The following is a 27636-nucleotide window of genomic DNA, read 5'->3' as shown; positions in this document are numbered from 1 at the left end:
TTTTTGGAAGGAGAGAGGGAGTGAATTATACTTCTGTGTATTAAATAAAAAGTCCTGAAAGAGGCGATGATTTGAAGTTGGGCAGGGATGAATTGCTTCTGTAGGCTCAATTTTTAAAATCTAGCATGTGTGAGGTATATCTTTTTAGGTGTTTTTTTCCAGCCAAGATGTTTTCTGCTTCATTGGGAATTAACCCTGATGTGACTAGTTTGATAGGGAGAATCAAGATCATAATTACATTATTGAGTCTGTATAGTCCTCTGCCCTGGAGATTCAGTTTCTTTGGTATCTCTGATAGTTATTCATATTCCTGAGTTTATGATACCTAATCATCATTGATCCTTGCCACGGCCACTTTTTATTTTGTATATTTATTCTTTTTATTCCCATGGCTCATTTCCCTTCTTCCCTCTCTCTATCAACTATTTTTTTTAAGATTTTATTTATTTGAGAGAGAGGGAGGGGAAAGAGAACACGAGCGGGGTTGGGGTGAAGAGGGAGAGGGAGAAGCAGACTGCCCGCTGAGCAGGGAGCCCAATGCGGGGGGCTCAGTCCCGGGACCCCGGGATTAGGACCCGAGCCAAAGGCAGACACTTAACCAACTGAGCCATCCAGGCGCCCTTCTATTAACTATTTTAATTTTTTTTTTTACATTTGTTCTTGAAAATGGGTATTTTTCTTATTTTTTTCCTTTACATAAATGTAAATTGCATGTTTTGTTTTAGAGTTTCTCTCTTTATAGTTGTTGTTTTTTTTTCCCATCTCAGGGATGTTTTTGAAATCGTTAATGTTAACTGTGTATGTCTCGTCTTCTGCTTCTAACTTCTATGTAATTCTGTGTGTGTGTGTGTCTACCAATCTCTCCATCCACTACCGCAGAGATAGGCACTTAGATTGCCTTCCAGTTCTCTGCCACCACATGCAACATGGGCCTTCTGTAGGCATTTCTCTTTTGGACCTGTGTGGACATCTTCTTTGACATGTATACTCAGGAATAGAATTTCTGGTTCACAGGGTATATGCATACTTAATTAAACTGAGTGTACTGTCAAATTACTCTCCAGAATAGCTGCATACTCTACATTCCCATGGTTTTTGGTCCATGAGCACTAGGGTTGTTTTGCTTAGAGACCCCTTGGGAGTAAGATGTTTGCTGTCAGATATATGGAGAAATGTTATACAGTAGAAGAATTAGTCTTTCAGAATTCATCAAATCCAAGGCAGCTTGATTGTAAAGTGGACCATTACTTGTATCACTGAGATTAAAAACTGCCAAGTTAAACTGTTATGTGCTATAGATTGTAAGATACATTCCAGTTTCAGAGATGTAAAATGTGAAAAAGTGAGAATCTGGGATCAATGAAGGAACAGAATTTTTAGACATTTATTTTCCAGAGCTTACCAGTATATTGAGCATTGGGGGTACAAAGATGAAAATATCAATTTTTAGCATTATTATTTTATTAGTTACAGAGGTAGAGTTTAGTGATTCATCAGTTGCATATAACACCCAGTGCTCATTACATCAAGTGCCCTCCTTAATGTCCATCACCAAGTTACCCCATTCCCCCACTCACCTCCCCCTCCAGCAACCCTTAGTTTGTTTCCTATAGTTAAGAGTTTCTTATGGTTTGCCTCCCTCTCTGTTTTCATTTTATTTTATTTTTCCCTCCCTTCCACTGTAACCCTCTGTTTTGTTTCTTAAGTTCCACATATGAGTGAAATCATATGATAATTGTCTTTCTTGGATTGATTTATTTCACTTAGCATAATACCCTCTGGTTCCCTCCACGTCATTGCAAATGGCAAGATTTCATTTTTTGATGGCTGAGTAATATTCCATTGTGTGTGCGCTACATGTGGCATTATTAAAAATAAATTTCCCTTACTAGACTATAGATAATAAAAGTCACAGGAAAAGTAGATTTCTGCTGACTATAAAGCTTTCTTGCTATTAACATTTAAATGGCTTGATTTAAGTTACTGAGCTTCCTATCATTGGAGACATTCTATAGTCCTGAGTGGTCATGATATATTATAGGTATTTTTGCTGTGGAAAGAGGTTGAACTAGCTGTGCAGTGTTCTGGGGATGAAGTTCAGTTGCTAGTACCAGAGGCTTGGAAAATGGTGGCTGCCTGTAACACAGGAGAAGGATTTTATGTCTCTTGTTTAACAGTAATCTGAAAGTAGGTAATTTAGATTTGGGGTGGTTACTCCTTGATATTGTTAGGAACCCAGGCTCCTTTTAACCTTCTGCACAGCTGTTTTAAGCATGTGCTTTTCATCTTAAAGTCACAGATGGCTGATCTACCTCCAGTATTGTATCCATGTTACAGGCAGAGGATGAGGAGAAGGATAATGGGAAAATGGGACACATGCCAAAAGACTCATTCCCTTTTATGTACTTCTGTTTTTTTAAGATTTTATTTATTTATTTATTTGAAGGAGAGAGAGAGTGCGCATGCTACCAGGGGGAGGGTCAGAGGGGGAAGGAGCGGGAGAGGGAGAGAGAATCTGAAGCAGACTATCGGCTAAGCACAGAGCTCCACGCAGGGCTAGATCTCACTATCATCAGATCAGGACCTGAGCCGAAACCAAGAGTCAGACACTTAACCAGCTGAGCCACCCAGAAGCCCCAGGACGCATTCCCTTTTAAAGAGCTTTCCCAGAAGCTCAAGCCAGTGACCTCAATAAACTAGAACTATATAGCATGACCACCTTAGCTGGAAGGAGTGGAAAGCTGGGAAATGTAAATATTTAACTGGATACATTATTGTCACTAATAAAAATCAGAGTTACATTAGATAGAAGAGAAGACTTGGTGTTGGGAGACGAGTAGCAATTTTTGTTCTATTCATCACAGTCTTTTTAAGTTAGAAAGTCTGTGAATCTAACGTTTTTTCTACACCAGTATGGTGGCAATACAATTTTTACATTTGTTACAGTTTATTACTAATGTTAGTTTTTTACTATGAATGTCTTGATCCATGTTGATTTGATTTCTCCATGTCTAAAAACAAGAACACACTGGAATATTATGGGAAAAAATACTGAATTTTTGCTCTGATGGTAAGCAGAGAAACGGTACATTAGCAAAGGGAGTGGTGTGATCAAGGGAATATTATTGTTCGTTGTTCTTTTTAGTGGATTATAGAAGTAGTTTGCTTAATGATAGGAATGATCCAGTAGAGTTGGGGAATTTGTTGATGCAAGAGGAATCCATTTGAATATATTAAAGATTGGCTGTTAAATTAATCTATTTTAAAAGATGAGTAAGAATTACCTGGGTTGAAAGAAAAAGAGAAAAGAATTTTTTAATTAGACTAAGAGCAAAACCCAAGTCCATAGAGGCTTAAGAGAGACCACAGCATACTTGAAGAATGGCAAGCACTTATTTTTCCTGGAACAGAGTATCCTTTTAAGCTAGTGACTAGAGAAGGAAGGAGCTGGTAAGGGCCAGATCAAGAAGTACTGGTACATTATGCCATGAAGTTTGAAATTGACTTCGAAAACAGTGAAGATCCTCTGAAGGATTTAAAACTGGGGAAATAAATTTTTGATAGCATTTTTTAAAAGGAAGATAAAGGAAGATAAATTTGGAGGTTGACAAAACTGGACCCAAGGAAACACTCCTGGTGAGAGATGGTAGGGGTCTAACTGAAGATTTGTCAGTGGATATCAAAGAGGATGGAGAAGTTTTGACAGCTATAAATGAAGTGAACTTAACAACAACCACAACAAAACGGAGTCTGATCAGAATAAGCTGTGAGGAGAAGTAGACATCAACCATGACTTAGGTGTTTTTTGCGTTGGAGACTAGGGAGATGCAAGGAACGTACGATTAGGTGAGGCTGAGGACTAGTTTTCTTTTGGACGTTTGTGACGTCACTCATGGAGTATTCATTTGGAGATATATGGAAGGAAATAATAGCAAGGAAGTAATTACCTGGGCGAGGCACCAAAATAAAATCCCAGATATTAGGGGGCTTCTCAGTGAGAGTGGGTTAAGGGGGAAAAAGTAGTCTTAATGACAGCCTGGCGAAAAACCCATGTATGTGGCAGCAGTTTAAACCATTTGTATGAACAGACTGTAATTTGTTAATACAACCATTGCAGAGGAACCTCTATCCAAGCTTTCTCTCTCTTTTTTTTTTTTTTTGACATTTAGTATTTTTCAGACATTTTGTAATGATAAATTTGAAAGTTGACCATATAATTTACCTCTTTCTCTTTATTAAGATTGAAGAATTGGAGGAGAAACTTAATGATGCACTTCACCAGAAGCAGCTACTGACATTGAGATTAGACAATCAGTTGACTTTTCAACAAAAGGATGCCAGGTAAGAAAGTTTTTAAGAAACAGTAATACCTATTTAGCCATTAAAAAAGTAATTTCATTACCTGTTTATGCATGCAATTGTAAGCTAAAATAGAGAAATTTTAAGTGAGCAATGGTAATAACTTTTACATCCATACCAACAAAAAAGTAGGTTACTTGATACAGTACACAAAATACGAAAAGTCAAAATTCAGCATTCCTTCAACAAACATTGCTGATGTAAGTGATCCATAAGTGACAATGGAAGTTCTCTAAACTCACCACCATTTAACTTGTTGTCTGGAGGATTAACCTTTCTTCATTTGCTTTATAAAGCACACTAAATCTCATGGCCCATTTAACTCTGCACGTTTAAATTACCTTCTTTTTTGCCTGCATTCTTTCTCCCAATTCAGTTGTGTACTTAGGAAGAGTCCATTGTGTTTACTCTCAAATATGCCTATGACAGTTGTCCTTAGAATTATGTAAACATGAAATATGAATGGAAAAAAAGATGTGCTGCTTTATGAAAACTATAATGAATTCTTTGAAACAGTTTAATAGAAGTGAGTGATTAAAAAAAAACTATCAAATTAAGTGAAAGCAAGACAGATTTAAAAGTTGGGAGCAAAAATCAAACAAGTCCATAAAAAGTATCCTCTCAGATTTCTTTCCAAGTGTCTTTAAGGTAAAGAAATTGAACTTGGCAGTCATGAACAATGATTTACACAAAAAACAAAGTATACCTTGTATTTAAAAAATCTGAACCCTATGTAGAAAATTTGACAAGTGACTGCTTTCTATGTGTTAATTAGAAGTAAATGTGTTAAAGTGCTTATCTTTTCTCTTTGTAAGATTTCACTATTTAACTGATACTTAAAAAAAATTATCTGACCAGTTACCAGGCACTATAACATTAGATCACTGATTCTGAAACTTTAGTATGTATCAAAACCATCTGGAGGTCTTGTTAAAAAGGATTGTTGGGTCTCACCCTCTAATATTGTCATTTGGGGTGAGCCCTGAGAATCTGTATTTCTAACAAGTTCTCAGGTGATGCTGTTGCCGCTGGTCTAGGGACAATACTTTGGGAACGACTGCATTCAGTGGTAGGGCTTCTACTCTAATTCTTGAGGCATTTTTCAGATTAAATGATGCTGAGAGGGCAGTTGAGAGGCTATTGCAATAATCCTCTTGATAGCTGACGTTAGTAAAAAGTGGTTGTTGGATTTTGAATATATTTTGAAGGTTGAGCTGATGGGATTGTGGCAACATTTTTGGTTCGAATAAATGAAAGGGTGGAGTTGCTGTCAACTAAGATAGGAAAACCACAGTGGAAGAGGTTTATGAATGAAGAGCAAGAGTTCAGTTTGGGACATCTTCTGTTAGAGTTGTCTTATTAGAAATCCATGTGTAGGTATTGGAAGAGTTTGGTCTAGAGATATAAATCTGGGAATCATTAAGATATAGACAGTACATATTTAAGTCATAAGACTGCATGAATTCCCCAAGGTAGTAAATACAGAGAGAGAAGAGAGCCAAGTACTCCTAACATTAAGACAAACCAGAAAAGGAGACTGAGAAAACACCAAGGGAAAAATGGGAGAAAAATGACAAGAGTATAGTGACTTGGAAGCCAGGTGAAGAAAGTATGTAAAGGGAGAGATCAGTTGTGTCAAGTAATTTTTGGTCATGGATGAGAAGAATTGAGAATTGATCATTAGCAATCTGGATGTCATTGGCAACCTTGAGATTTCAGTAGAAGGATAAATACCTAATTGGCATGGGTTTAAGAGGAAGGGCATCAGACGGTGAGTATAGACAACTTTTGAGAAGTTTTGCTGTATGGAGGAGCAAACAAAGGGGGCAGGGAAATGGGGTCACTGTTCATTTTTTTTAAGATAGAAGAAGTAACAGCATGTTTGTATGTTGATGGGTGTGATACGGTAGGAAGGGGAGAGAATCAGTTGTCCCTTCCTGCTCAAAATCTTCGAATAGGCAGCTAATGATAGCAATGTCTGCTACATGTATTCTTTGAGAATGATTATATACAGATTACTCCTTTCATCACCTCACTGGTGGAATGAATACTTTACAGTGGTTCAGTGTTGCCATCTTCAAGCAGTATACCTTAAAGTACCTAGACAGAAAGAAATGAAAATTATTTTGATGAGTACGGTCTAAAACAGATATATAAAATTTAAATCTTAAGCAAAGGAAATGCATGATTTTATAATTTGAATTTTGAAAATTATTCTTTCAGAATATCAATTTTCTATTTAACAGTTTATGTGGCTGCACATTTAGTAATGAGTATAGAATTGTCATTTCATGTTTAACTGCTTAAATAAATAAGCATTCAGCTGGAGCCAAAAACACTAGAGAGCTTCTCATTTCCTGTTTTTATGTTACTATAGAAGGTAACTTTGAGAAAATTAAATCTGAAAGATTTTCTTTAAGCTTGCCATAAATTCTTTCCTAATGTAGAAAATATCAAGAACTAATGAAACAAGAAATGGAAACTATTTTATTGAGACAGAAACAACTAGAAGAGACAAATACTCAGCTAAGAGAGAAGGCGGGAGATGTTCGTCGAAACCTGCGTGACTTTGAGTTGACAGAAGAGCAATATATGAAACTAAAAGGTTTTCCCGAAGATCAGCTTTCTATTCCTGAATATGTATCTGTAAGTGTGTTGCATCATTTAAAAAAAAAAAAAACTGCATGTATTTTCAAATTAGAATTTGCTATTTATGTAATAGCCTTAACCTTCAAAGTACCCAATTAATAAATTATTTTGTTATTTTATGGCCTTGATCTGGAAATAGTGAATGAAGTTAATGGCTGCACAGTCCATAGAAATGAATCATTGTATCATAAACTGGTGGTTTATAATGTTTTTAAAATGAGAAATTTATAGAAATAACAGATTAGTGGTTGCCAGGGGATGGGGATAGTAGAGAGAGAGGACTTGGTGTGATTGTAAAGGGAGTAGGATGAAGGAGATCTTGGTGGTCTAGTTCAGGATCTGTTGCAGTGTTGGTTATACAAATCTACGCATAGGATTCATCTGTGGCCTTAGTCTCAATTTTTTTGATGTCAGCATCCCTTTACGTTCGCAAAATTACTGAGGATCCCAAGGAGCTTTTGTTTATATGGGCTATATCTATTAGTATTTACCATATTGGAAATTAACACTAAGACATTTTTAAAACCTAAGAATACATAAGCACACATTCCATTAGCCTTAAAAGCAATGATCTCACCACAGATCAGGTAGCCACTGGCAAACACCACTGAACAGGCATAAGACAATGAGAGTAAAACAAGCAAAAAAAAATCTTAGTATTATTAGGAAAACAGTTTTAATCTTATGGATTCCCTGAAAGGGTCTCAGAGTGATGGGGTGGTTACCAGGGGTTCCCAAACCACACATTGAGAACTGCTGGTTTGTGATATATAGATGTCATTTCACCTTTAGAGGCTTGAACTTTTTCATATGTGAAAGGATTGATAATAATAATAGTACTTTTCTGTTGAGGTAATGTGAAGATTAACTGTGAATATGTACGTGAAATGCTTAGCATAGTGCTTAGAACATAGTAAATATATAGTAAATATACCTGTTATTTTTGCAGGAGTGGTGATTGCTACTCTTGGTTTCCATTTACATAACGTTTCTGGATTAATGATCTCATAAAACAAAGTGTTCCTTTTTATCCATTTTTTTATTTAAATAGCTCAAATATATTTTTTTCTGTCTGAAGTGTACTGTCCAAGACATATCAAATCTCTCACATGCTGTCGTTGTGACTATCCATAGTAGGTATCAAGTATCCCACAAGTGGCAGTTACACATATTTTTGTTCTCTGGTTTGTTAATGTTCTTTGTCATCTTCTGTTTTTGCAGATGGTATTATCCTAACTAGTCATACACAAATTCATTGTGTTGAGGACTAGCCTCTTACCAGATGTGGTGCTCTTGCAATTCAGCAACATATTAAGGAATTGCAGATTGCATGCCTGTATAATAAATAGGCATAATTACCTTCTCCTAACTTGTTCATGGCTTCTTAAGCTTATAGGAATTTGTCAGATGGAACACTTTACTAGATTAGGGTAGACAAATTCCTTTGAGAGAATCATGAGTGAGAAGAGAGGTCTGGACTGAATGGAAGTAGTGATATGAAAGATCTCTCCAGATTCCTCCTGATTATCCCTTACCCAGCAGTGGTAGCAGTAGGGCTTCACCAGGAACCTGGGATATAGGCTTATCATGTGTTTAGGCAAGAGAGAGAGCAGTGTACAAATCAGGCAAAAATTCCTGCCTTCGTGAGCTTACATTCATTCGTGCGGAGCAACACAGACAATAAATTAAAAGTAATATGCAGAATGTTTGTCATAAATGCTATGGAGAAAAGAGCAGGAGTGAGACTAGGAGCTGCCATCAGGTAGGGGTACTATTTTAAATCATATTAGAGGAATTAGGGCTTTACTGATAGGGTGACCTGAAGGGAGTGAAAGCATGAGCCATGCATTTGTATGTGGGAAGAATTCTATCAGAGGAAATACGAGCAAAACTTAAGCACTTAATATGTTCAGGAAGTAACAAGCAGATAGGGTGGAATGAGCAGTGGTGGGAAATGGGGAGTAAGTAGTACCTGGAGTATAGATAGAAGGGAAGAAAGAGACTGTGTCGGGGGTGGAGAATTATAGATAATCTGGGCCTTGAGGAAACTTAATTGAACATTAAGCCTTAATAAAGTATTAGTGGTCAGGGTCAGTTAATAACTGTTTGTACAAACAAAACTTGATTATACAGGCGTATAATGCAAAACTTAACGCTTTCCTTTTGTTATCTTAATGTTTTTATTACTCATAATTGAGGGTACTATAAATTAGTAAATTTTAATTGTAACTGGGATTCTAAAATTGCTTAATTTGATTTTTTTAAAGATTCGGTTCTATGAACTAGTGAATCCACTAAGAAAGGAAATCTCTGAACTGCAAGTGAAAAAGAATGACCTATCAGAAGAATTAAGTGAAAATAAAGGACAGTTGAAACAACTGACAGAGGTTTGTATGATTTTGATCGCTGGTGGGAAGAAGCTCCATGTTTTTTCCTAGGGAATTCCTCAAGATTTGTGAGCAGGAATATAAAAGTCAATGGTAGAAAAATGGGACTGGGGGATGATGACTACATGATTATTCAAGCAGTGGGAAGGTTAAATTGGAAATAGTCATCTTAAAGATTGACAGGGTAAGTCTGTGATATTGGCCTGTAATCCATGGTTGAGCATTTTGTTGTAACTCTTCCATTCTTGGTTCTTATTACAGATTAGCCTTGTTTGTGATATGAAAGGGAGCTGCTATCCATTTATCATTTTGCCTCTTCATTAAGTACATTAGTTTTCCTAATGTTTGTTTGGAGCATGAGCACTGATATAAGTAAGCATCAGCCCCAGTGATCTGCATGGTGCTGTGCCATGTGCTGGCAGCAGTGAACTCAAAAGAGGGAGTGTCTGCCTTTCTAGAGTTCAAACTCTAATAGATTAGACTTAGAACCTTGGATGATGTTTTGACACTCTCATTTTTCTGTGTGACACTGAATAAGTCATTTAATGTTTCCTGCTCTGTCAAATGGAGGAAATAATCCTGCTTGTCCATTCATTTCATTGAATTGCTCGTGTTTCTGTTTCAAAGTAAAAATGTCATTTTAGCAAAGTTGCATATAAATATTTTTTTGTCCTTATTTCAAGGGCAGCTTTTACCAAAGATCTATTATCCAGAAATTAATAATTATAATTTAATTTACATTTCGATGCCCTAATTTGCTGCTCTGTTAGTGCTGGACAAAATCTATTTAGGTCATTAATGTAGAGCCAATATTACAGGCAAATAAAGGCTCATCTTCCTTCCTCTCCTCATAGGAGTGATAAAGTCAGCAGGAGTGATGCCAAAGAGGCAGATGTACTGATATGAACCCTACTACAAGGTTCTGTTGTGGGTTTTTGTTTCTTCTGCTGACCTGCCACATTGTGCAGGTAAAGTGTTTGCATATTTTAGAAAGATAGCTTTTAATTTTTATAAAATTTGTAAAAAAATACAAAGTTAGAAGGCCTCAGTGTGGCTAGTAGCTAATTTTGTGGCCTTGGCCAAATCATTTAATTTCTATTTCTGCAAAATGCCCAGGATGGTGATAGTCATGGCAACACACGGTTCATTGGGTTTATTGGGGACAAGGCAATGAAATGAGTTTTCAGACTTGGTTCTGTAGCACGTCATGGTATCTCAGTTTCCCTCAAGGACTTCTTATTTTTTAGGAGGAGGGCTGGAAAAGTTTCCTAACCTTGTTTATATCAAACTATCTCTTTTTTAATGACTTTAACATTTGGGGATTCTAAGACTGGTTTCTCTTGAACAAGGATTCCTTGGGCCAAAGAGAAAAAAATTTTTGCAACTCTAGAATTATCAGTAGTATGTGATATAGTTTTTCTGTGCCGTAAAGCAAATCTCTTGACTCTTCAAGGGTCAGTAATGGCATTGTATCCCAGATTTTTGTTTGTTTCAGCCTTGCTCATAACACTGTCAGTATTTTGTTGCTAGGAAAACATAGATAATTAACACTGATTTGATTCATTGCATTCCTGAGTATTTTTAGTAAACTAATAGCTCTTGAACAAAGAAACAGTTTTGTTTGTAAACCTGTATTAGGATTCTTCAGAGAAATAGAACTGATAGGATATCTAGAGGGAGAAAGAGAGATTTGTTTTAAGGAATTGGCTCACATGATTGTGGAGGCTTGATGAGTCCAAAATCTGATGGGATAGGCTGGCAGGCTGGAGATTCAGGGGAGAGTTGTAGTTGAAGTACAGAGACAAGTCTACTGACAGAATTCTTCTTATTCAGAGGAGGTCAGTCTTTGGTCTAGTATGGCTTTCTGCTGATTAGATGTGACCCTTACATTATTCAGGATAATTGGTTTTACTCAAAGCCTACTGATTTAAATGTTATTTGTTTTCTCGTTTATTTCAAGTTTTTATTTCTAGTTAGTTAACATATAGTGTAATACTGGTTTCAGGAGTAGAATTCAGTGATTCTTCACTTATGTATAACACCCAATGCTTATCACAAGTGCCCTCCTTAATGCCCATCCCCCACCCATCGCCCGTCCAGCAGCCCTAAGTTTATTTTCTATCATTAATAATTGTCTCTTATGGTTTGCCTTCCCCCCCCCTTTTTTTTTATTAAATGTTAATCTCTGGGGCACCTGGGTGGCTCAGTTGGTTAAACATTTGCCTTCTGCTCAGGTCATGATCCTAGGGTCCTGGGATTGAGCCCCATGTTGGGCTCCCTACTCAGTGGGGAGTCTGCTTCTCCCTCTCCCTCTGCCCCTCCCCACTGCTCATGCTCTCTCTCTCAAATAAATAAATAAAATATTTTTAAAGAAATGTTAATCTCATCTAAAAAATACCTTTACAGAAAGATCTAAAGTAGTGTCTGACCAAAATAAAAATAAAATAAAATAGTATTTGACCAATTTGAGTATTGTGGCCTAGCCAATTGATACATGAAGTTAACCAGCACAGGGGCACCTGGGTGGCTTAGTTTTGGCTAAGTATCTGACTCCTGATTTTGGCTCAGGTCATGATCTCAGGGTTGTAAGATTGAGCCCCGCCTTGGGCTCTGTCCTCCAAGGAGAGTCTGCTTCTCTTGCTCCTCCTCTCCACCTGCCCCTCCCCCAGCTTGCTGCATGTGTGCTTTCTCTCTCTCTCAAATAAATAAATCTTAAAAAAAGAGAAAGAAATTAACCATCACAGAACCCTTCCATGTGCAAGTTTGTTTCTTAAAAGGTTCATCACCTCTCAGCTGAAAATGTAATTCTCTGTCTTAAACCTTTTCATAAATTTAATAATATAAACAGAGAATTGAACCACAATCAGGAAAAAAGAAATTGAGCAGTGTGTTGTCTACTTAATAAAATGTCTTAGAAATTCAGAGAATATGATTTAGACAGAATAGAATTACTTTTAATATAAAAGTCACCCATAAAGTTTGATTCCTCTGGTGTGTCAAGGGCTAATACAGGTCAACTTGCCCAACACTGAGGAAATCAACTGAATATTTTTAAATTAAAAGATTTCCTTATAAGGATATAGTGAACAATAAATATAATATTTAATATTAAAAGAAATTTTGCATAATTATGTACTGTGAGGATTTTTATGTGTGTGGGGGATTTATTTTTTGAAATGGTTTGTTATTTACTCTCTAGTATTTGGAAAATTCACAGATACTATTTCAAGTTTTATCTCTGCATTTTGACAGTGGTGTGATAATATTGGATAAAAAACTTAGTCTTCTCTACTCTCTCTGCCCCTAGTCTTACAACTTCTCCATCTACAAAATAGGATGAGAATATATAACACCTTCCTCATATGGTCATTATTATGGGAATGAAATAAGTCAGTAAATATTTGTTATACATCTGTTAATATGGCAGGCATTGTTCTAGGTGCTTGGGATACTACAGTGAACCAAACAATGATCTCTGACCTCATGGACTTTATATTTTTAAAAAGAGTACAGGGAGGGGCACCTGGTAGCTCAATCAGTTAGGTGTCTGACTGGGATCAAGCCTTGAGTTGGGCTCCATACTCAGCGGGGACTCTGTGAGGATTCTCTCTCCCTCTTCCCCTCCCCCACACTCATGCACATGCACTCTTTCTCTCTCTCTAGAATAAATAAATCTTAAAAAGAGTACAGGGAAACATACAAATGTTATAGATAAGTAAATCAAAGAGGAAGAAAGTGATAACTGCAAAGGATAAAAGAAAAAATACTAGTGCTGCATGGAGAACAGGGAAGAAATCATATTCAGAATTGTATAGGGTCAGTCAGTAGGCCTCATTGAGGAGGTTAGAAGTTTACAAAGACTTGGAGGTGAGGGAGACAGCAAAGTTCTCAAGGAAGAACTCCCAGACAGAGGGAACAGTCAATGCAAAGGCAAGAGGGTGCCTTGATGTTCGTGGAGCAATGAGGAAGCCAATATGACTGGAAATATTGAAGGGAGAGAATAGTTCGGTAAGATCAGAGAGGTAATGGGTTTGTTGAAGTCACCATAAGGACTTTGATTTTAACCCTTAGTGAAAGGAAGTATTGTAGGATTTGGGGAAGAGATGTGACATGATGTGACATGATGTGACATACTGTAAAAGGATTATTCTGGCCAGTATATAGTAGACCCTCAGAGAGTATTAAAGACCCTCAGAGAGTATTAAAGTATTAAAGAGCTTTGTTAATGTCCCAGATGTTTTTGTTTTTTTGTTCCTTTGTTTTTGTTTCATTTTGTTTTGTTTTGCTGAGAATAGGCTATAGAGCTATAAGGATGGAACCAGAGAGACTTTTTATGAGACTGTTGTAGTAATCTAGGTAAGAGGTGATAGTGCTTCAGATCAGGGTAATAGCAGTGTAAGTGCTACGAACTGGTTGGATCTTGGATATATTTCGAAGTAGAGCCATGGTTGGGAAAAATATGGCGGAGGAGTAGGGGACCCTATTCCAGCCAGTCCACGGAATTGAGCTGGATATCTGCCAGACCACTCTGAACACCCACGAAATCAGCCTGAGATGTAAGAAGATAGATCTGGATCTCTACAAACAGAATATCACAGGCAGTTGGTTTCGAGGTACAAAGTGGGGAGTCGTGATTTCGCGGGCAGATATCAGAGGATAAATGGAAGGGGGAGGGAACCGAGCCATCAGGATCCTACACCACCGGTGAGCAATAGCCTCCCGCGCTGGGGACGGGGCACAAACTCGCAGACCGGTAGCGACGGGGAAAGGACTTTAGGGCAGCCCCCTGGGCGGAAACCCAGAGCAGCGGGACCATGCATGCGAACTGGGGACGGCTGGCGGTTTTAGAAGCACAAAGGGCAGAGACAAGCCCCAAAGGCTTGTCTGGAGGCGAGGACTGGGAGCACTGCTGAGGGGTGCACAACCCAGGATGCTGCTGTTTATAGCAGCACACACAGAAACAGAGATAGTGTGGCCTGGAGACCTCACTGAAGAACAGACTGCAGTCTCTCTACTCTGAGGCAGAGGGTTGGAAACGAACTCTTCTGCTCTGACTCTGGGAAGAGATGTGGAAAGCCGCCAGGGAAAGCCGCCAGAGAACAAAAGCCCCAAAGAATCAGTTCCCACTGAGCCCATCCCCTGCCACAGGGAGCAGGGCAACTCTCCCCAAACAGGGTTGCCTGAGTAACAGTGTGGCAGGCCCCTCCCCCAGAAGACAGGCTGGTAAAATGAGGCCAGCAACCCTAAGGTCCCTAGAAAACAGGTGCATCTTGCTTGGGTTCTGGTCAATAATTTGGACTCTGTACATTCCCTCAACCCCTCAACAGAATGACTAGGAGGAAGAACCCCCAAAATAGGAAAGACTCAGAGACTATGATTTATGCCACAGATTTACAAATGGATACAGATATAACCAAGATGTCGGGAGACGGAATTCAGGGTAGCAATTGTGAAGACGCTAGCTAGAATGGAGAAATGGATTAATGGCAACGTAGAGTCTCTAAGGGCAGAAATGAAAGCTGAATTGGCAGAATTTAAAAATGCTATCAATGAGATCCAATCTAATCTAGATAATCTAACAGCTAGGGTAAGCGAGGCAGAAGAACGAATTAGTGATTTAGAAGACCAATTAATAGACAAGAAGGGAAAAGAGGAGGCCAGGGAAAAACAACTCAGAATCCATGAAAATAGAATCAGAGAAATAAGTGACACCATGAAATGTTCCAATGTCAGAATTATTGGGATCCCTGAGGGGGTGGAGAGAGAGAGGACTAGAAGATATATTTGAGCAAATCGTAGCTGAGAACTTCCCTAATCTGGGGAATGAAACAAACATTTGCATCCTAGAGGCAGAGAGGACCCCTCCCAAGATCAAGGAAAACAGGCCAACACCCCGGCCTGTAATAGTAAAGCTCGCAAATCTTAGAACCAAGGGAACCATCTTAAGGGCAGTTAGGGGGAAGAGATTCCTTATGTACGGAGGGAGGAACATCAGAATAACAGACCTATCCACAGAGACCTGGCAAGCCAGAAAGGCCTGGCAAGACATATTCAGGGTACTAAACGAGAAGAACATGCAGCTAAGAATACTTTATCCGGCAAGGCTGTCATTTAGAATCGATGGAGAGATGCAGAGCTTCCAAGACAAGCAGAAACTGAAAGAATATGTGACCACTGAGCTGGCCCTGCAAGAAATATTAAGGGGGGCTCCAGAAATTTGCAAGGACAATCTATAAAAGCAAGGTCTTCACAGGCAACATAATGACAATAAATTCATATCTTTCAATAATCACTCTCAACATGAATGGCCTAAATGCTCCCATAAAACAGCACAGGATTGCAGATTGGATAAAAAGACAGGACCCATCCATATGCTGTCTACAAGAGACTCCTTTTGAACCGAAAGATACATCCAGACTGAAAGTGAAGGGATGGAGATCCATCTTCCATGCCAGCGGACCTCAAAAGAAAGCTGGGGTAGCAATTCTTATATCAGACAAATTAGATTTTAAACTAAAGACTGTAGTTAGAGACCAGAAAGACACTATATCATTCTTAAAGGGTCTATCCAACAAGAAGATCTAACAATTGTAAATATCTACGCCCCCAACATCGGAGCAGCCATCTACATAAAGCAGCTGTTAACCAAAATAAGAATCATACTGATAACAATACGTTAATTGTAGGAGACCTCAATACTCCACTCTCAGCAATAGACAGATCATCTAAGCAGAAAATCGACAAAGAAACAGCTTTGAATGACACACTGGACCAAATGGACCTCATAGATATATACAGAACATTCCACCCTAAAACAACAGAATACTCATTCTTCTTGAGCGTACATGGAACTTTCTCCAGAATAGACCACATACTGGGTCACAAATCAGGTCTCAACCGATACCAAAAGATTGAGATTATTCCCTGCATATTCTCAGACCATAATACTTTAAACCTGGAACTCAATCACAAGAAAAAATTTGGAGGAAATTCAAACACTTGGAAGCTAAAGACCACTCTGCTCAAGAATGTTTGGGTCAACCAGGATATCAAAGAAGAACTTAAACAATTCATGGAAACCAATGAGAACGAAAACACATCAGTCCAAAACCAATGGGATACTGCAAAAGCAGTCCTAAGGGGGAAATACATAGCCATCCAAGCCTCACTCAAAAAAATAGAAAAATCCCGAATTCACCAACTAACTCTACACCATAAAGAACTAGAGAAAAGGCAACAAAGGATGCCTAAGCCATGCATTAGAAGGGAAATAATTAAGATTAGAGCAGAGATCAATGAATTAGAAACCAGAAACACAGATCAGACCAATGAAACTAGAAGCTGGTTCTTTGAAAGAATTAGATCAATAAACCACTGACCAGACTTAGCCAAAAGAAAAGAGAAAGGACCCAAATTAATAAAATTATGAATGAAAGGGGAGAGAGCATGACTAACACCAAGGAAATAGAAACAGTTACTAGAAATTATTATCAACAACTATATGCCAATAAGCTGAGCAACCTGGATGAAATGGATGCCTTCCTGGAAATCTATAAACTCCCAAGACAAACGGAGAAATTGACAACCTGAATAGGCCAATAACCAGTAACGAGATTGAAGCAGTGATCAAAAACCTCCCCAAAAGCAAAAGTCCAGGGCCTGATGGATTCTCTGGGGAATTCTACAAACATTCAAAGAAGAAATAATACCTATTCTCCTGAAGCTGTTTCAAAAAATAGAAGGAAAGCTTCCAGACTCATTCTATGAGGCCAGCATTACCTTAATCCCCAAACCAGGCAAAGACCCCATCAAAAAGGAGAATTTCAGACCGATATCCCTGATGAATATGGATTCCAAAATCCTCAACAAAATCCTAGCTAATAGGATCCAACAATACAATAAAAGGATAATCCACCACGACCAAGTGGGATTTATCCCCGGGATGCAAGGGTGGTTCAACATTCACAAATCAATCAGTGTGATAGAACACATTAATAAGAGGAGAGAGAAGAACCATATGGTCCTCTAAATTGATGCAGAAAAAGCATTTGACAAAATACAGCATCCTTTCCTGATTAAAACTCTTCAGAGTATATGGATAGAGGGAACATTCCTCAAGTTCATAAAATCCATCTATGAAAAACCCACAGTGAATATAATCCTCAGTGGGGAAAAGCTGAGAGCCTTTCCCTTAGGATCAGGAACATGACAAGGATGCCCACTCTCACCACTATTGTTCAACATAGTACTAGAAGTCCTAGCAACAGCAATCAGACAACAAAAAGAAATAAAAGGTATTCAGACTGGCAAAGAAGAAGTCAAATTCTCTCTCTTCGCCGATGACATGATACTTCATTTGGAAAATCCAAAAGACTCCACCCCCAAATTACTAGAACTCATCCAGCAATTCAGTAATGTGGCAGGATACAAAATCAATGCACAGAAATCAGTTGCTTTCTTATACGCTAACAATGCAACTGTAGAAAGAGAAATTAGAGAAACAATTCCATTTACAATAGCACCAAAAACCGTAAGATACCTTGGAATAAACCTAACCAAAGAAGTAAAGGATCTATACCCTAGGACTACAGAACACTCATGAAAGAGATTGGAGAAGACAGAAAAAGACGGAAAAACATTCCATGCTCATGGATCGGAAGAATAAACATTGTTAAAATGTCTATGGTATCCAGAGCAATCTATACCTTCAGTGCCATCCCGATCAAAATTCCACTTTTTCAAAGTGCTGGCACAAACAATCCTAAAATTTGTATGGAATCAGAAAAGACCCGGAATTGCCAAGGAAATGTTGAAAAAGAAAAACAAAGCTGGGGGCATCACATTGCCTGATTTCAAGCTATATTACAAAGCAGTGATCACAAGACAGCATGGTACTGGCACAAAAACAGACATATAGACCAATGGAACAGAATAGAGAGCCCAGATATGGTCCCTCAACTCTGTGGTCAAATAATTTTCGACAAAGCAGGAAAAAAATATGCAATAGAAAAAAGTCTCTTCAGTAATTGGTGCTGGGAAAATTGGACAGCTATATACAGAAGAATGAAACTCGACCATTCTCTAACACCATTCACAAAGATAAACTCAAAGTGGATGAAAGACTTCAATGTGAAACAGGAATCCATCAAAATCCTAGAGGAGAACATAGGCAATAATCTCTTTGACATCGGCCACAGTAACTTCTTTCAAGATTCATCTCCAAAGGCTAGTGAAACAAAAGCAAAAGTGAACTTTTGGGACTTCATCAAGATAAAAAGCTTCTGCACAGCAAAGGAAACAGTCAACAAAACAAAGAGGCAACCCACAGAATGGGAGAAGATATTTGCAAATGACACTACAGATAAAGGGCTGGTATCAGGACCTATAAAGAACTTCTCAAACTCAACACCCAAAAAACAATCAAGTCAAAAAATGGGCAGAAGACATGAACAGACACTTCTCCAAAGAAGACAAACAAATGGCTAACAGACACATGAAAAAATGTTCATCATCATTAGCCATCAGGGAAATTCAAATCAAAACCGCATTGAGATACCACCTTACACCAGTTAGAATAGCAAAAATTGACAAGGCAAGAAACAACAAACGTTGGAGAGGTTGTGGAGAAAGGGAAAACCCTCTTATACTGTTGGTGGGAATGCAAGTTGGTACAGCCACTTTGGAAAACAGTGTGGAAGTTCCTCAAAAAAATTAAAAATAGAGCTACCCTATGACCCAGCAGTTGCACTACTGGATATTTACCTCAAAGACATAGATGTAGTGAAAAGAAGGGCCATATGCACCCCAATGTTCATAGCAGCAATGTCTGCAATAGCCAAACTGTGGAAAGAGCTGAGATGCCCTTCCACAGATGAATGGATAAAGAAGATGTGGTCCATATATACAATGGGATATTACTCAGCCATCAGAAAGGATGAATACCCAACTTTTACATCAACATGGATGGGATTGGAGGAGATTATGCTAAGTGAAATAAGTCAAGCAGAGAAAGTCAATTATCATATGGTTTCACTTATTTGTGGAACATAAGGAAAAGCATGGAGGACATTAGGAGGAGGAAGGGAAAAATGAAGGGGGGGGGAAATCGGAGGGAGAGATAAACCATGAGAGACTATAGACTCTGAGAAACAAACAGGGTTTTAGAGGGGAGGAGGGTGGGGGGATGGGTTAGCCTGGTGATGGGTATTAAGGAGGGCATGTAGTGCATGGAGCACTGGGTGTTACACGAAAACAATGAATCGTGGATCGTTACATCAAAAACTAATGATGTGTTGTATGGTGACTAACATAACATAATAAATTTAATAAATAAAAATACTTTAGCTAACTATTAAAAAAAATAAATAAAAGTAGAGCCATTAGTATGTCCTGATGAATTGGATGGAGGACATGAAAGAAAGATAGGAGTCAAATTAACTCCAAGGTTTGGGACTGAATAACTGGAAGGATGGATTTGCATTCAGTTGAGATGGCAGATTTAGGGTTAAAAGAAAGTTCAAGTTTTAGCCATATTGAGTTTTTAGAGATCTGTTGGATGTACAGTTGGAAATACTTAGACATACAAGTCTGAACTTTGGAAGCTATATATTTGGAAGTTGTTAACATAAAGATAATGTTTAAAAGCCAGGATGAGATCACCAGAGGTGAATGAATACAAAGAGGGCCAAGGCCTGAGCTCCAGGGCACTTTAATATTAAACCATAGCATAAAGGAGGATTTATCAGTGAGATGAGTAAACCAAGAGAATTTCAGTCCCAGAAGCCAAAGGAGAAAAGTTTGTCAAGGAAGAGAGTCAGTTATTTCAAATGCTGTCCATAGGTGTAGAAGAAGAAGTCTGGGAATTCACATTATATTTAACAGGGTCATTGATAACCTTGTCAAGAGTAGGTCTTTTGGAGTTGGTGAGATCGAAAGCTTGGTTACACAGTGTGCTTAAGAGTGAATGGAAGGAAAGCATAGGCAGCTCTTTCTGTGGGATTTTGATTGCATAGGGGAACGGAGGGCTAGGGTTGAAGATGACAAGGGAAGTAGGATGAAGGGAAGAGGTTTGTTTTTGTTTTTAAGGATTTATTTATTTATTAGAGAGAGGAAAAGAGAGTGAGCACACAGATTGAGAGGGAGAAGCAGATTCCTCACTGAGCAGGGAGCCTGATGCGGGGCTCAATCCCAGGACCCCGGGATCATGACCTGAGCCGAAGGCAGACACTTAACTGACTGAGCCACCCAGGTGCTCCAGGGTTTGTTTTGTTTTTAAGGTGAGAGAAATCACAACTAATATACATAAAATTACATTGTAAACCACAGCAATTTTTTCATTGTCAGGAACAGTAGAAAGACATTCATCTAGTTGCTAACCAGCAGTGTAAGCAGTGCTGTTGGACACTGGAGTATACTTGTGTTTAAGGCTTACCACTTCAGTGTGATCCATATGATAAAAAGAGTCATCTGTGTTTGGGGCATAGCCAGTAATATAGGCTTCTGTAATTATATATTTGAGGGACAGTATTAGAACACAGAGGTGTTTGTTGATTTAATTACTCCTGGTGAGTTTTAAAGAACTTTATCTTCATATCACACATAATAGCTTTTAAAATAATAATAATTTTATAGTAAGTGAGGTCATTTATCTCTTGATGGCTTGAGTTTAATTTTATATGATCTTTTCACCAAAAGGCAGGACTCAGTTTAAAAAACAACTGAAGAATATGATTGTAACCACCTATAAGGAAGGTAGAGAAGATTATGATCATTAAAGGAAGGTTTATAAAAAGAAAGTTGATCAAAAAAATTATTGAATTATGAGGTGGGTTGAAGAGGTAATAAAGATTGCCAGGTTACTGGAGTGAGAGTCATTTTCTCTAGGACTTTTTTAAGTATTCACAAGCACCTAGTTTATTAAAGCACTAAATGAAATTGTTTTTCAGTGCAGATTTCTGTTCTTGGTTCTGTTACTTGAAATGTTCTCATTTTGGTGCTTTTTACCCAGTGGCATTTCATATTTCTTTCTTCTTCATTATGTTTGCTACATGTAGAGTATTATTGGTGGCCAGAGGCAGGCAATGAGAAACTCAAAAATGCCAATCACATACAAATGGAGTAGCAAATTTTTTTTACTCTTCTAATGGTGTCATTAATTTAGGTCTCAATCCAGAAATGTTGTAAATATTCTTTTGGACTATTGTGAGAGAAAACTTGGATCCCTTCCTAAGGGGAATAAATATTTTGTTTTTTAGTGGACACGTTGAAAATACATCCAGCGAAAGATAGTGTCCATTGATGCTAAGCTCTCCTAAATTTGACAAAGAAAGGAAGTGTTACTTCATTCAATAAGCACTAAGATACGATGCCACAGTAAGCCTTGGGACAAGGTCATGGTGTTAATGGCTGCAATCACTATGAAGTTACTGATTTTCAGTAAGTCATGATTCAAAATTTATACTATTTGAATGATCTCTTCTTATAGTAATTCAGCAGACATCTTAGTCTTTATATATATATTTAGGGTTGGATATTTTATGGGAAGTAACAAGGATCTTATACACAATGCTATGTAATTTTGAAGAGGAATAAAATGTAAACTTAGGAAAAAAAACATTACTTAGTGGTACTCACCCAAGAATTTTTAAGGACCTCAAGGATGCACTTCACAGTGCAGCAAATGTATAATCTTATTATCCAAATAGAGAAGTTAGAGACATGGTAAATTGTCTACCTGTCCTTAGAAACTAAGGACCTTGATAACTACAAACTGCAACCGTACTTCTGTTTTTAATGAGCTTGTGGAATTCATGAAGATTAGGATACTGAATATTTATGCAAGTGTAAACCTATAGGAGAAGGTCAAAACAAAAAGTTTATAAATGGATATAAATGAACAAACTATATATTATAGTATTTCACTTAGGTGATAACTGTACATGTTTTTAAAGAGGAAATAGGAAATAGAATATGTAGACTTCCAAAAAGCCATTCACAGACTTCTAAAAAATGTTCTAAAACAGGACTTCTTAAGAATTATTATCATGAGCTCTTGGGGAATTGCTTTCTCTTCAGTATTTGAAAGATGAAAGCCAGAAAGTAGGAATAAAAGAAACTTTTTGAAAAATGAAAATAGGAGTATTGTTCAGAGATAACTATTAAGTCCAATCTTATTCAGTACTTAACATTTTAAGATTTTATTTATGTATTTTAGAGAGAGAGAGAGTGTGCAAGGGGGGTGGGCAGAGAGGGAGGGAGAGGGAACGGAAAAGAGTACCAGGCAGACTCCCTCACTAAGATCAGAGCCTGGCATGGGGTTCAATTTCACGACCCTGAGATCATGACCTGAGCCAAAACCAAGAGTCAGATGGTTAACCGACTGAGCCACCAAGGTGCCCCTCGGTACTTAACCTTTTAAAACATCATATTAGAGGGGCACCTGGGTGATTCAGTTGGTTCATTGAGTGTCAGACTCTTGATTTCAGCTCAGGTCATGATCTCAGGCTTGTGGGGCCAAGCCCCACATTGGGCTCTGCACTCAGCAGGGAGTCTGCTTGAAATTCTCTCTCTCTCTAAAATAAATAAATAAAATCTTAAAAAAAAACTCCTTAAACAAAACAAAACAAAAAACACATTATATTAGAAAGGAAGCCCAGAGGAGGACTCAAGTGTAATGTATTTCTATTTCATTATAAAAATTTTCTTTTTTTTTTTTTTAAGATTTTATTTATTTATTTGAGAGAGAGAAAGAGCACAAGAGGGGGGAGCGCGAGAGGGAGAAGCAGACTCTCTGCTGAGCAGGTAGCCCGATGCGGGACTCGATCCCGGGACTCCAGGATCATGACCTGAGCCGAAGGCAGTCGCTTAACCAACTGAGCCACCCAGGCGCCCCATTATAAAAATTTTCAAGCATAGATAACTTGAAAGAATTTTACCAGTGTATCTATCACCTAATTTTGCCATTAACATTTTATTATACTTGTCCTAATCACGTATCTATCCATCTAATCACCAGTTATACTTAGTTTCAAGAGAAATTGCCAGACCATTTTTTCCATGTATCAATAGTTTTTTCCTTTTTAATCCTGAGTAATATTCCATTGTATGGGTATTTTCATTAACCAGTTGAATGGCATTTGAGTTATTTGTAGACATTATAAATAAAGCTGCCACAAACATTTGGATATGGGCTTTTGTGTGGGCATGTTTTCTCTTTGGTAAATGTTTAAAAGTAGAATTTTTCAGGGTATCTGGGTGGTTCAGTCATCTAAGTGTCAGACTCTTGATTTCAGCTCAGGTCATGATCTCAGGGTAATGGGATTGAGCCCTGAGTTGGGCTCCAGCGGGGAGTCTCTTTGGGATTCTCTCTTCCTCGCCCTCTGCCCTTCCCCACAACATGATTGTGTGCATGTGCTCTCTTTCTCAAATAAATAAATAAATTAAAAAATAATAAAAGTGGAATTTTTCACTTCTAGATTTCCATTCGGTTTATTATAGTTTTTATTTCTCTATTTCTGTATTCATTGTGAGTATATTTTTCTTTACACCATTGAGAATAGTTAAATCACTGCTTTAAAGTCTTGTTGCTAATTCCAAAATCTGGGTCACCTCAAAGTTGATCTCTGTTAGTTGTCTTTTAAAAATGGGTCACATTTTCCTGTTTCTTCAGAAGTGGAGTAATTTTAAATTGTTTATTTAAAACATAGAGTAAATTTAGGTCATAACATTGTGACTGTTATGTTGCAGAGACTAGTTTTATGTTCCTCTAGACAGTGCCATTGTTTTTGCTTTAGCAAGAAATTAACTTGGTTGTACTCAAAGTGCATACTCTGTCTCTTGGGCAGCATTGCAAATTTCAGTTCAGTTTTTTTGGCATTAGTATATGGTTTCTTGGGTCTCTCCTACACTTAATGTTGTTTAGAGGTCAGCCAGACATTTGGCAGAGATTATCCATAGGACCCTTCTCTGGTTGTCTGGAATTCTCTTCTTCTGAGTTGTACCAAACTTGTCTTCTGGTTCTTCAAGCTAAAAAGAACGAAGGATTTTCTATTGCACCTTTATACATCCAACTTGGCACAGAGTAGGCCTACCCTGAAGCTAAAAGTCATTAAAAAAAAAAAAAATCAGTTAAGATCAGGAGACTCATCCAGTGCTGTTCCCTTCTTCCTTGTGCAGATGGACTCCCCTCCAGAATCTGCCTGACCTGGGTCACTTTCCTGTACCTTCAAGTAGTTGTTTTATATTTTGTCCAGAATTTATAGTTGTTCTGCAGTAGAGTTGGTCAGATGGGAGCTTATAGAGCCATTATCAGAAGCAGGACCACCTTAAATTTTGTTTTAAGCATAAATGAAGAAAGAGAAAATTTAGTCTGTGCATTTAGAATATTTGACTTGAGATACCCTTACTTTTTTTAAAAAGGGTCTTAGCTTCATGGGAGACTCTTTTTTTCAACATATTTGGCTTTGTGCTGACATGGATGATGACCTATCAGGCATTACTAAAATATTAAGAAAAATATTAGAAGCAAAATAAAACATATTACTAGACCTTGAACGAAATATGCAGTTTTGAACACTGTAACTTTGGTTGTTTGTCCTTCTTACTTATTAATAATTACTGAATTCCTGATAAAGCCATAGAGTTTGGAGCTTAGAAACTAAAATCGGGAATCAGGGAGCTGAGTTTATTCTTCAAAGATATAAAAACTAGAATGTGTCGAATGAATACTAACAGGAAAAAAATGTGGTTGAAGTTTATAAAATCACAATACAGATGAGGATTGAGTTGCAAGAGTATAAACTTGAGACAAATCAAAGAAAGTGCTCTGTCATAGAAAAAGTAGTAAATTAATAGAAACTTAAAAAAGGAAACAGTAGCCAACAAATATAGATGCTTCAAAAATGGCAGCAAGAATGACAACTCCATTGTGGTTTACTAAGAGAAACTAAGATATTCTTTAGTAATGTCTCTGAGTTTGAGACTGACAGCTCGGAAGACATTTTCTACTTTATAGCAAGACTTTCCTAGACTGACTTAGTATTTTTCCAAAATGGTCTTAATTTTTTTCACCACATGGTGGCAGCATATATCCATCTATTTCTTTAACCAGTTTTGGTCTACTCAGAAAATCTTACCGTTTTTGACCTAAAGGCCAAAGTGTTACATAGTTACCTTGTTTTCCTTTATATTCCTTGCTTCATATCCACAGCCTAAAATCAATCAAATACTATTTTTCCTATAAAATTCAGATTTATAACTGGAAGAAAAAATTTATAAAAACAAACTTTTCTGGCATAACCTGTATTCTTCAGATCAAGGGTATCTCAGTTATTACACTGATTTCATAATTATACCTAACAAAAATATTCAGAGATGTTAAAGCCCCATAAGCATGCAGTTAACTCTGTTTTTGTTTATATAATCTGATTCATGGCAGATACGATCTAAAAACTACTTTAGAAATTTAGTAGAAAGTGATTTTTGATCCTTAAAAAAGAAGTCACTCTTCCTGATGTGCCAGTTTTAGTGGATTTCTGAGATCTTTTTTCATAATTTTTTCCATATCTGCAATTAAATTTGGAAACAATATCTAGATACTAACATTGGAAAATAGGCCTCATCTTCTCCAAGCTTAAAGTTTTTTATAAGTGTCAATAATTAGTCTAATTTTAGCATATTTTGAGTTGTATTATGTGCATAAGCTTGTGTACAGTACTTAGTGTTTTCATATGTACTGTACTTTTATATTCTACTTATGAAATCTCTTTTTTTTTTAATTTTATTTATTTATTTGAGAGAGAAAGAATGAGACAGAGAGCATGAGAGGCGGAAGGGTCAGAGGGAGAAGCAGACGGGGAGTCCGATGTGGGACTCAATCCTAGGACTCCAGGATCATGACCTGAGCCGAAGGCAGTCGCTTAACCAACTGAGCCACCCAGGCACCCTACTTATATCTCTTTATAGCAGGTCAGAATTTTGGTCCAATGCATATAGCTAAACTGTGTGCAGCTGTTTTGCTATTGTAGAATTTTTTCAGTAGGTTTCTTTCATTTCAAAAGAAAAGAAATGTTGACAGTACTATGTAGGGCATTAATGAGTTTGCCCTTAATGAAGCTATAAAGTTTCATGAGGAAATGGTGAAATATTTTTTTCTTATGAGAACTTTGGTAACTAGGAAGCAAGAAGAGTGTTTTGTTTAAGATAACTTCCTTGTTTAGAAACATAGTTACTTTTGTTGAGAAAAATTCTGCAAGATTACCTTGAGGCTCATGTTAGGTATTCATATGTGAGTAATCCGGTTGATTTTAACGTATGAAAATGAAGTATGACACATATTTGTTTTTCAGGTTTTTATATGTCAAGGATATTAACTGTTGGGCGCCTGGGTGGCTCAGTTGGTTAAGCGACTGCCTTCGGCTCAGGTCATGATCCTGGAGTCCTGGGATCGAGTCCTGCATCAGGCTCCCTGCTCGGCAGGGAGGCTGCTTCTCCCTCTGACCCTCCTCCCTCTCATGCTCTCTCTCTCTCTATCTCATTCTCTCTCTCAAATAAATAAAAATCTTTAAAAAAAAAGATATTAACTTTTCTGAAATTTCTTTTTTACCCTACATAACTGATGAGTTTTAAGTTCCTCTTTAAGGTACATGTTTATGATGACATTCATCAATTATAATTATCCTAGACTATCTAAGAAATTCATTACTAAACAACAATAAGTTTGTCTCTTTATATTAAATTCAAAGTAAATAAGCACTTCTTAAAATTTAGGTTTATGGATACCTCCATAGGTTCTTTTGGTCCAAGATAGAACTAAGAATCTCAATTTTAATAAACAGCCTAGGATTCTAGTGTGGCAGCTTCATGTATCTGAGATACAATTTTGAATCCAGTGGCCAAGATGGTATTACTCATGAGAGTTTTATTCATGAGAGACCTTACCTCAGCTTGTATCCGGATATAGTCACCAACTTCTACATACCAAACGACAGTTAATTGTAAAGAAAAAATTTTTAGAAGAACAAGAAGAACTTAATGAAATTGTAATGAAAGTTTATAATCTAATTCCTTCAGAACTGGATGGATTTAATAGATAAAAAAGTAAGGACTAGAAGAATTAATGCAGTGAATAACTTTTATTTAGTTGCCATATACAAAGTTTAACGTTCTTTAACCAGAGAATATTTTTATATGTCAATGGGAAGTTTCCAAAACAATCATTATAAACTTGACCACATAGTAAAGT

At 37.4% G+C, this 27636-nt stretch overlaps 1 protein-coding gene across 1 annotated transcript in view; it reads left to right on the top strand.

Moving 5' to 3' along the window:
• The window catches only part of PIBF1 (progesterone immunomodulatory binding factor 1), a 208844-nt gene that overhangs the window by 1754 nt on the left and 179454 nt on the right, over positions 1-27636 (top strand). The window contains exons 3-5 of the mRNA XM_021697895.1: positions 4241-4341; positions 6807-7005; positions 9276-9395. Of these exons, the coding sequence (XP_021553570.1) occupies positions 4241-4341; positions 6807-7005; positions 9276-9395 (420 nt within the window). The remainder of the gene's footprint in view (positions 1-4240; positions 4342-6806; positions 7006-9275; positions 9396-27636) is intronic.

Source organism: Neomonachus schauinslandi, chromosome 3 (genome assembly GCF_002201575.2).
Source record: "Neomonachus schauinslandi chromosome 3, ASM220157v2, whole genome shotgun sequence".
Taxonomy (NCBI): domain Eukaryota; kingdom Metazoa; phylum Chordata; class Mammalia; order Carnivora; family Phocidae; genus Neomonachus; species Neomonachus schauinslandi.
This window is presented reverse-complemented; position numbering and strand designations above follow the sequence as displayed.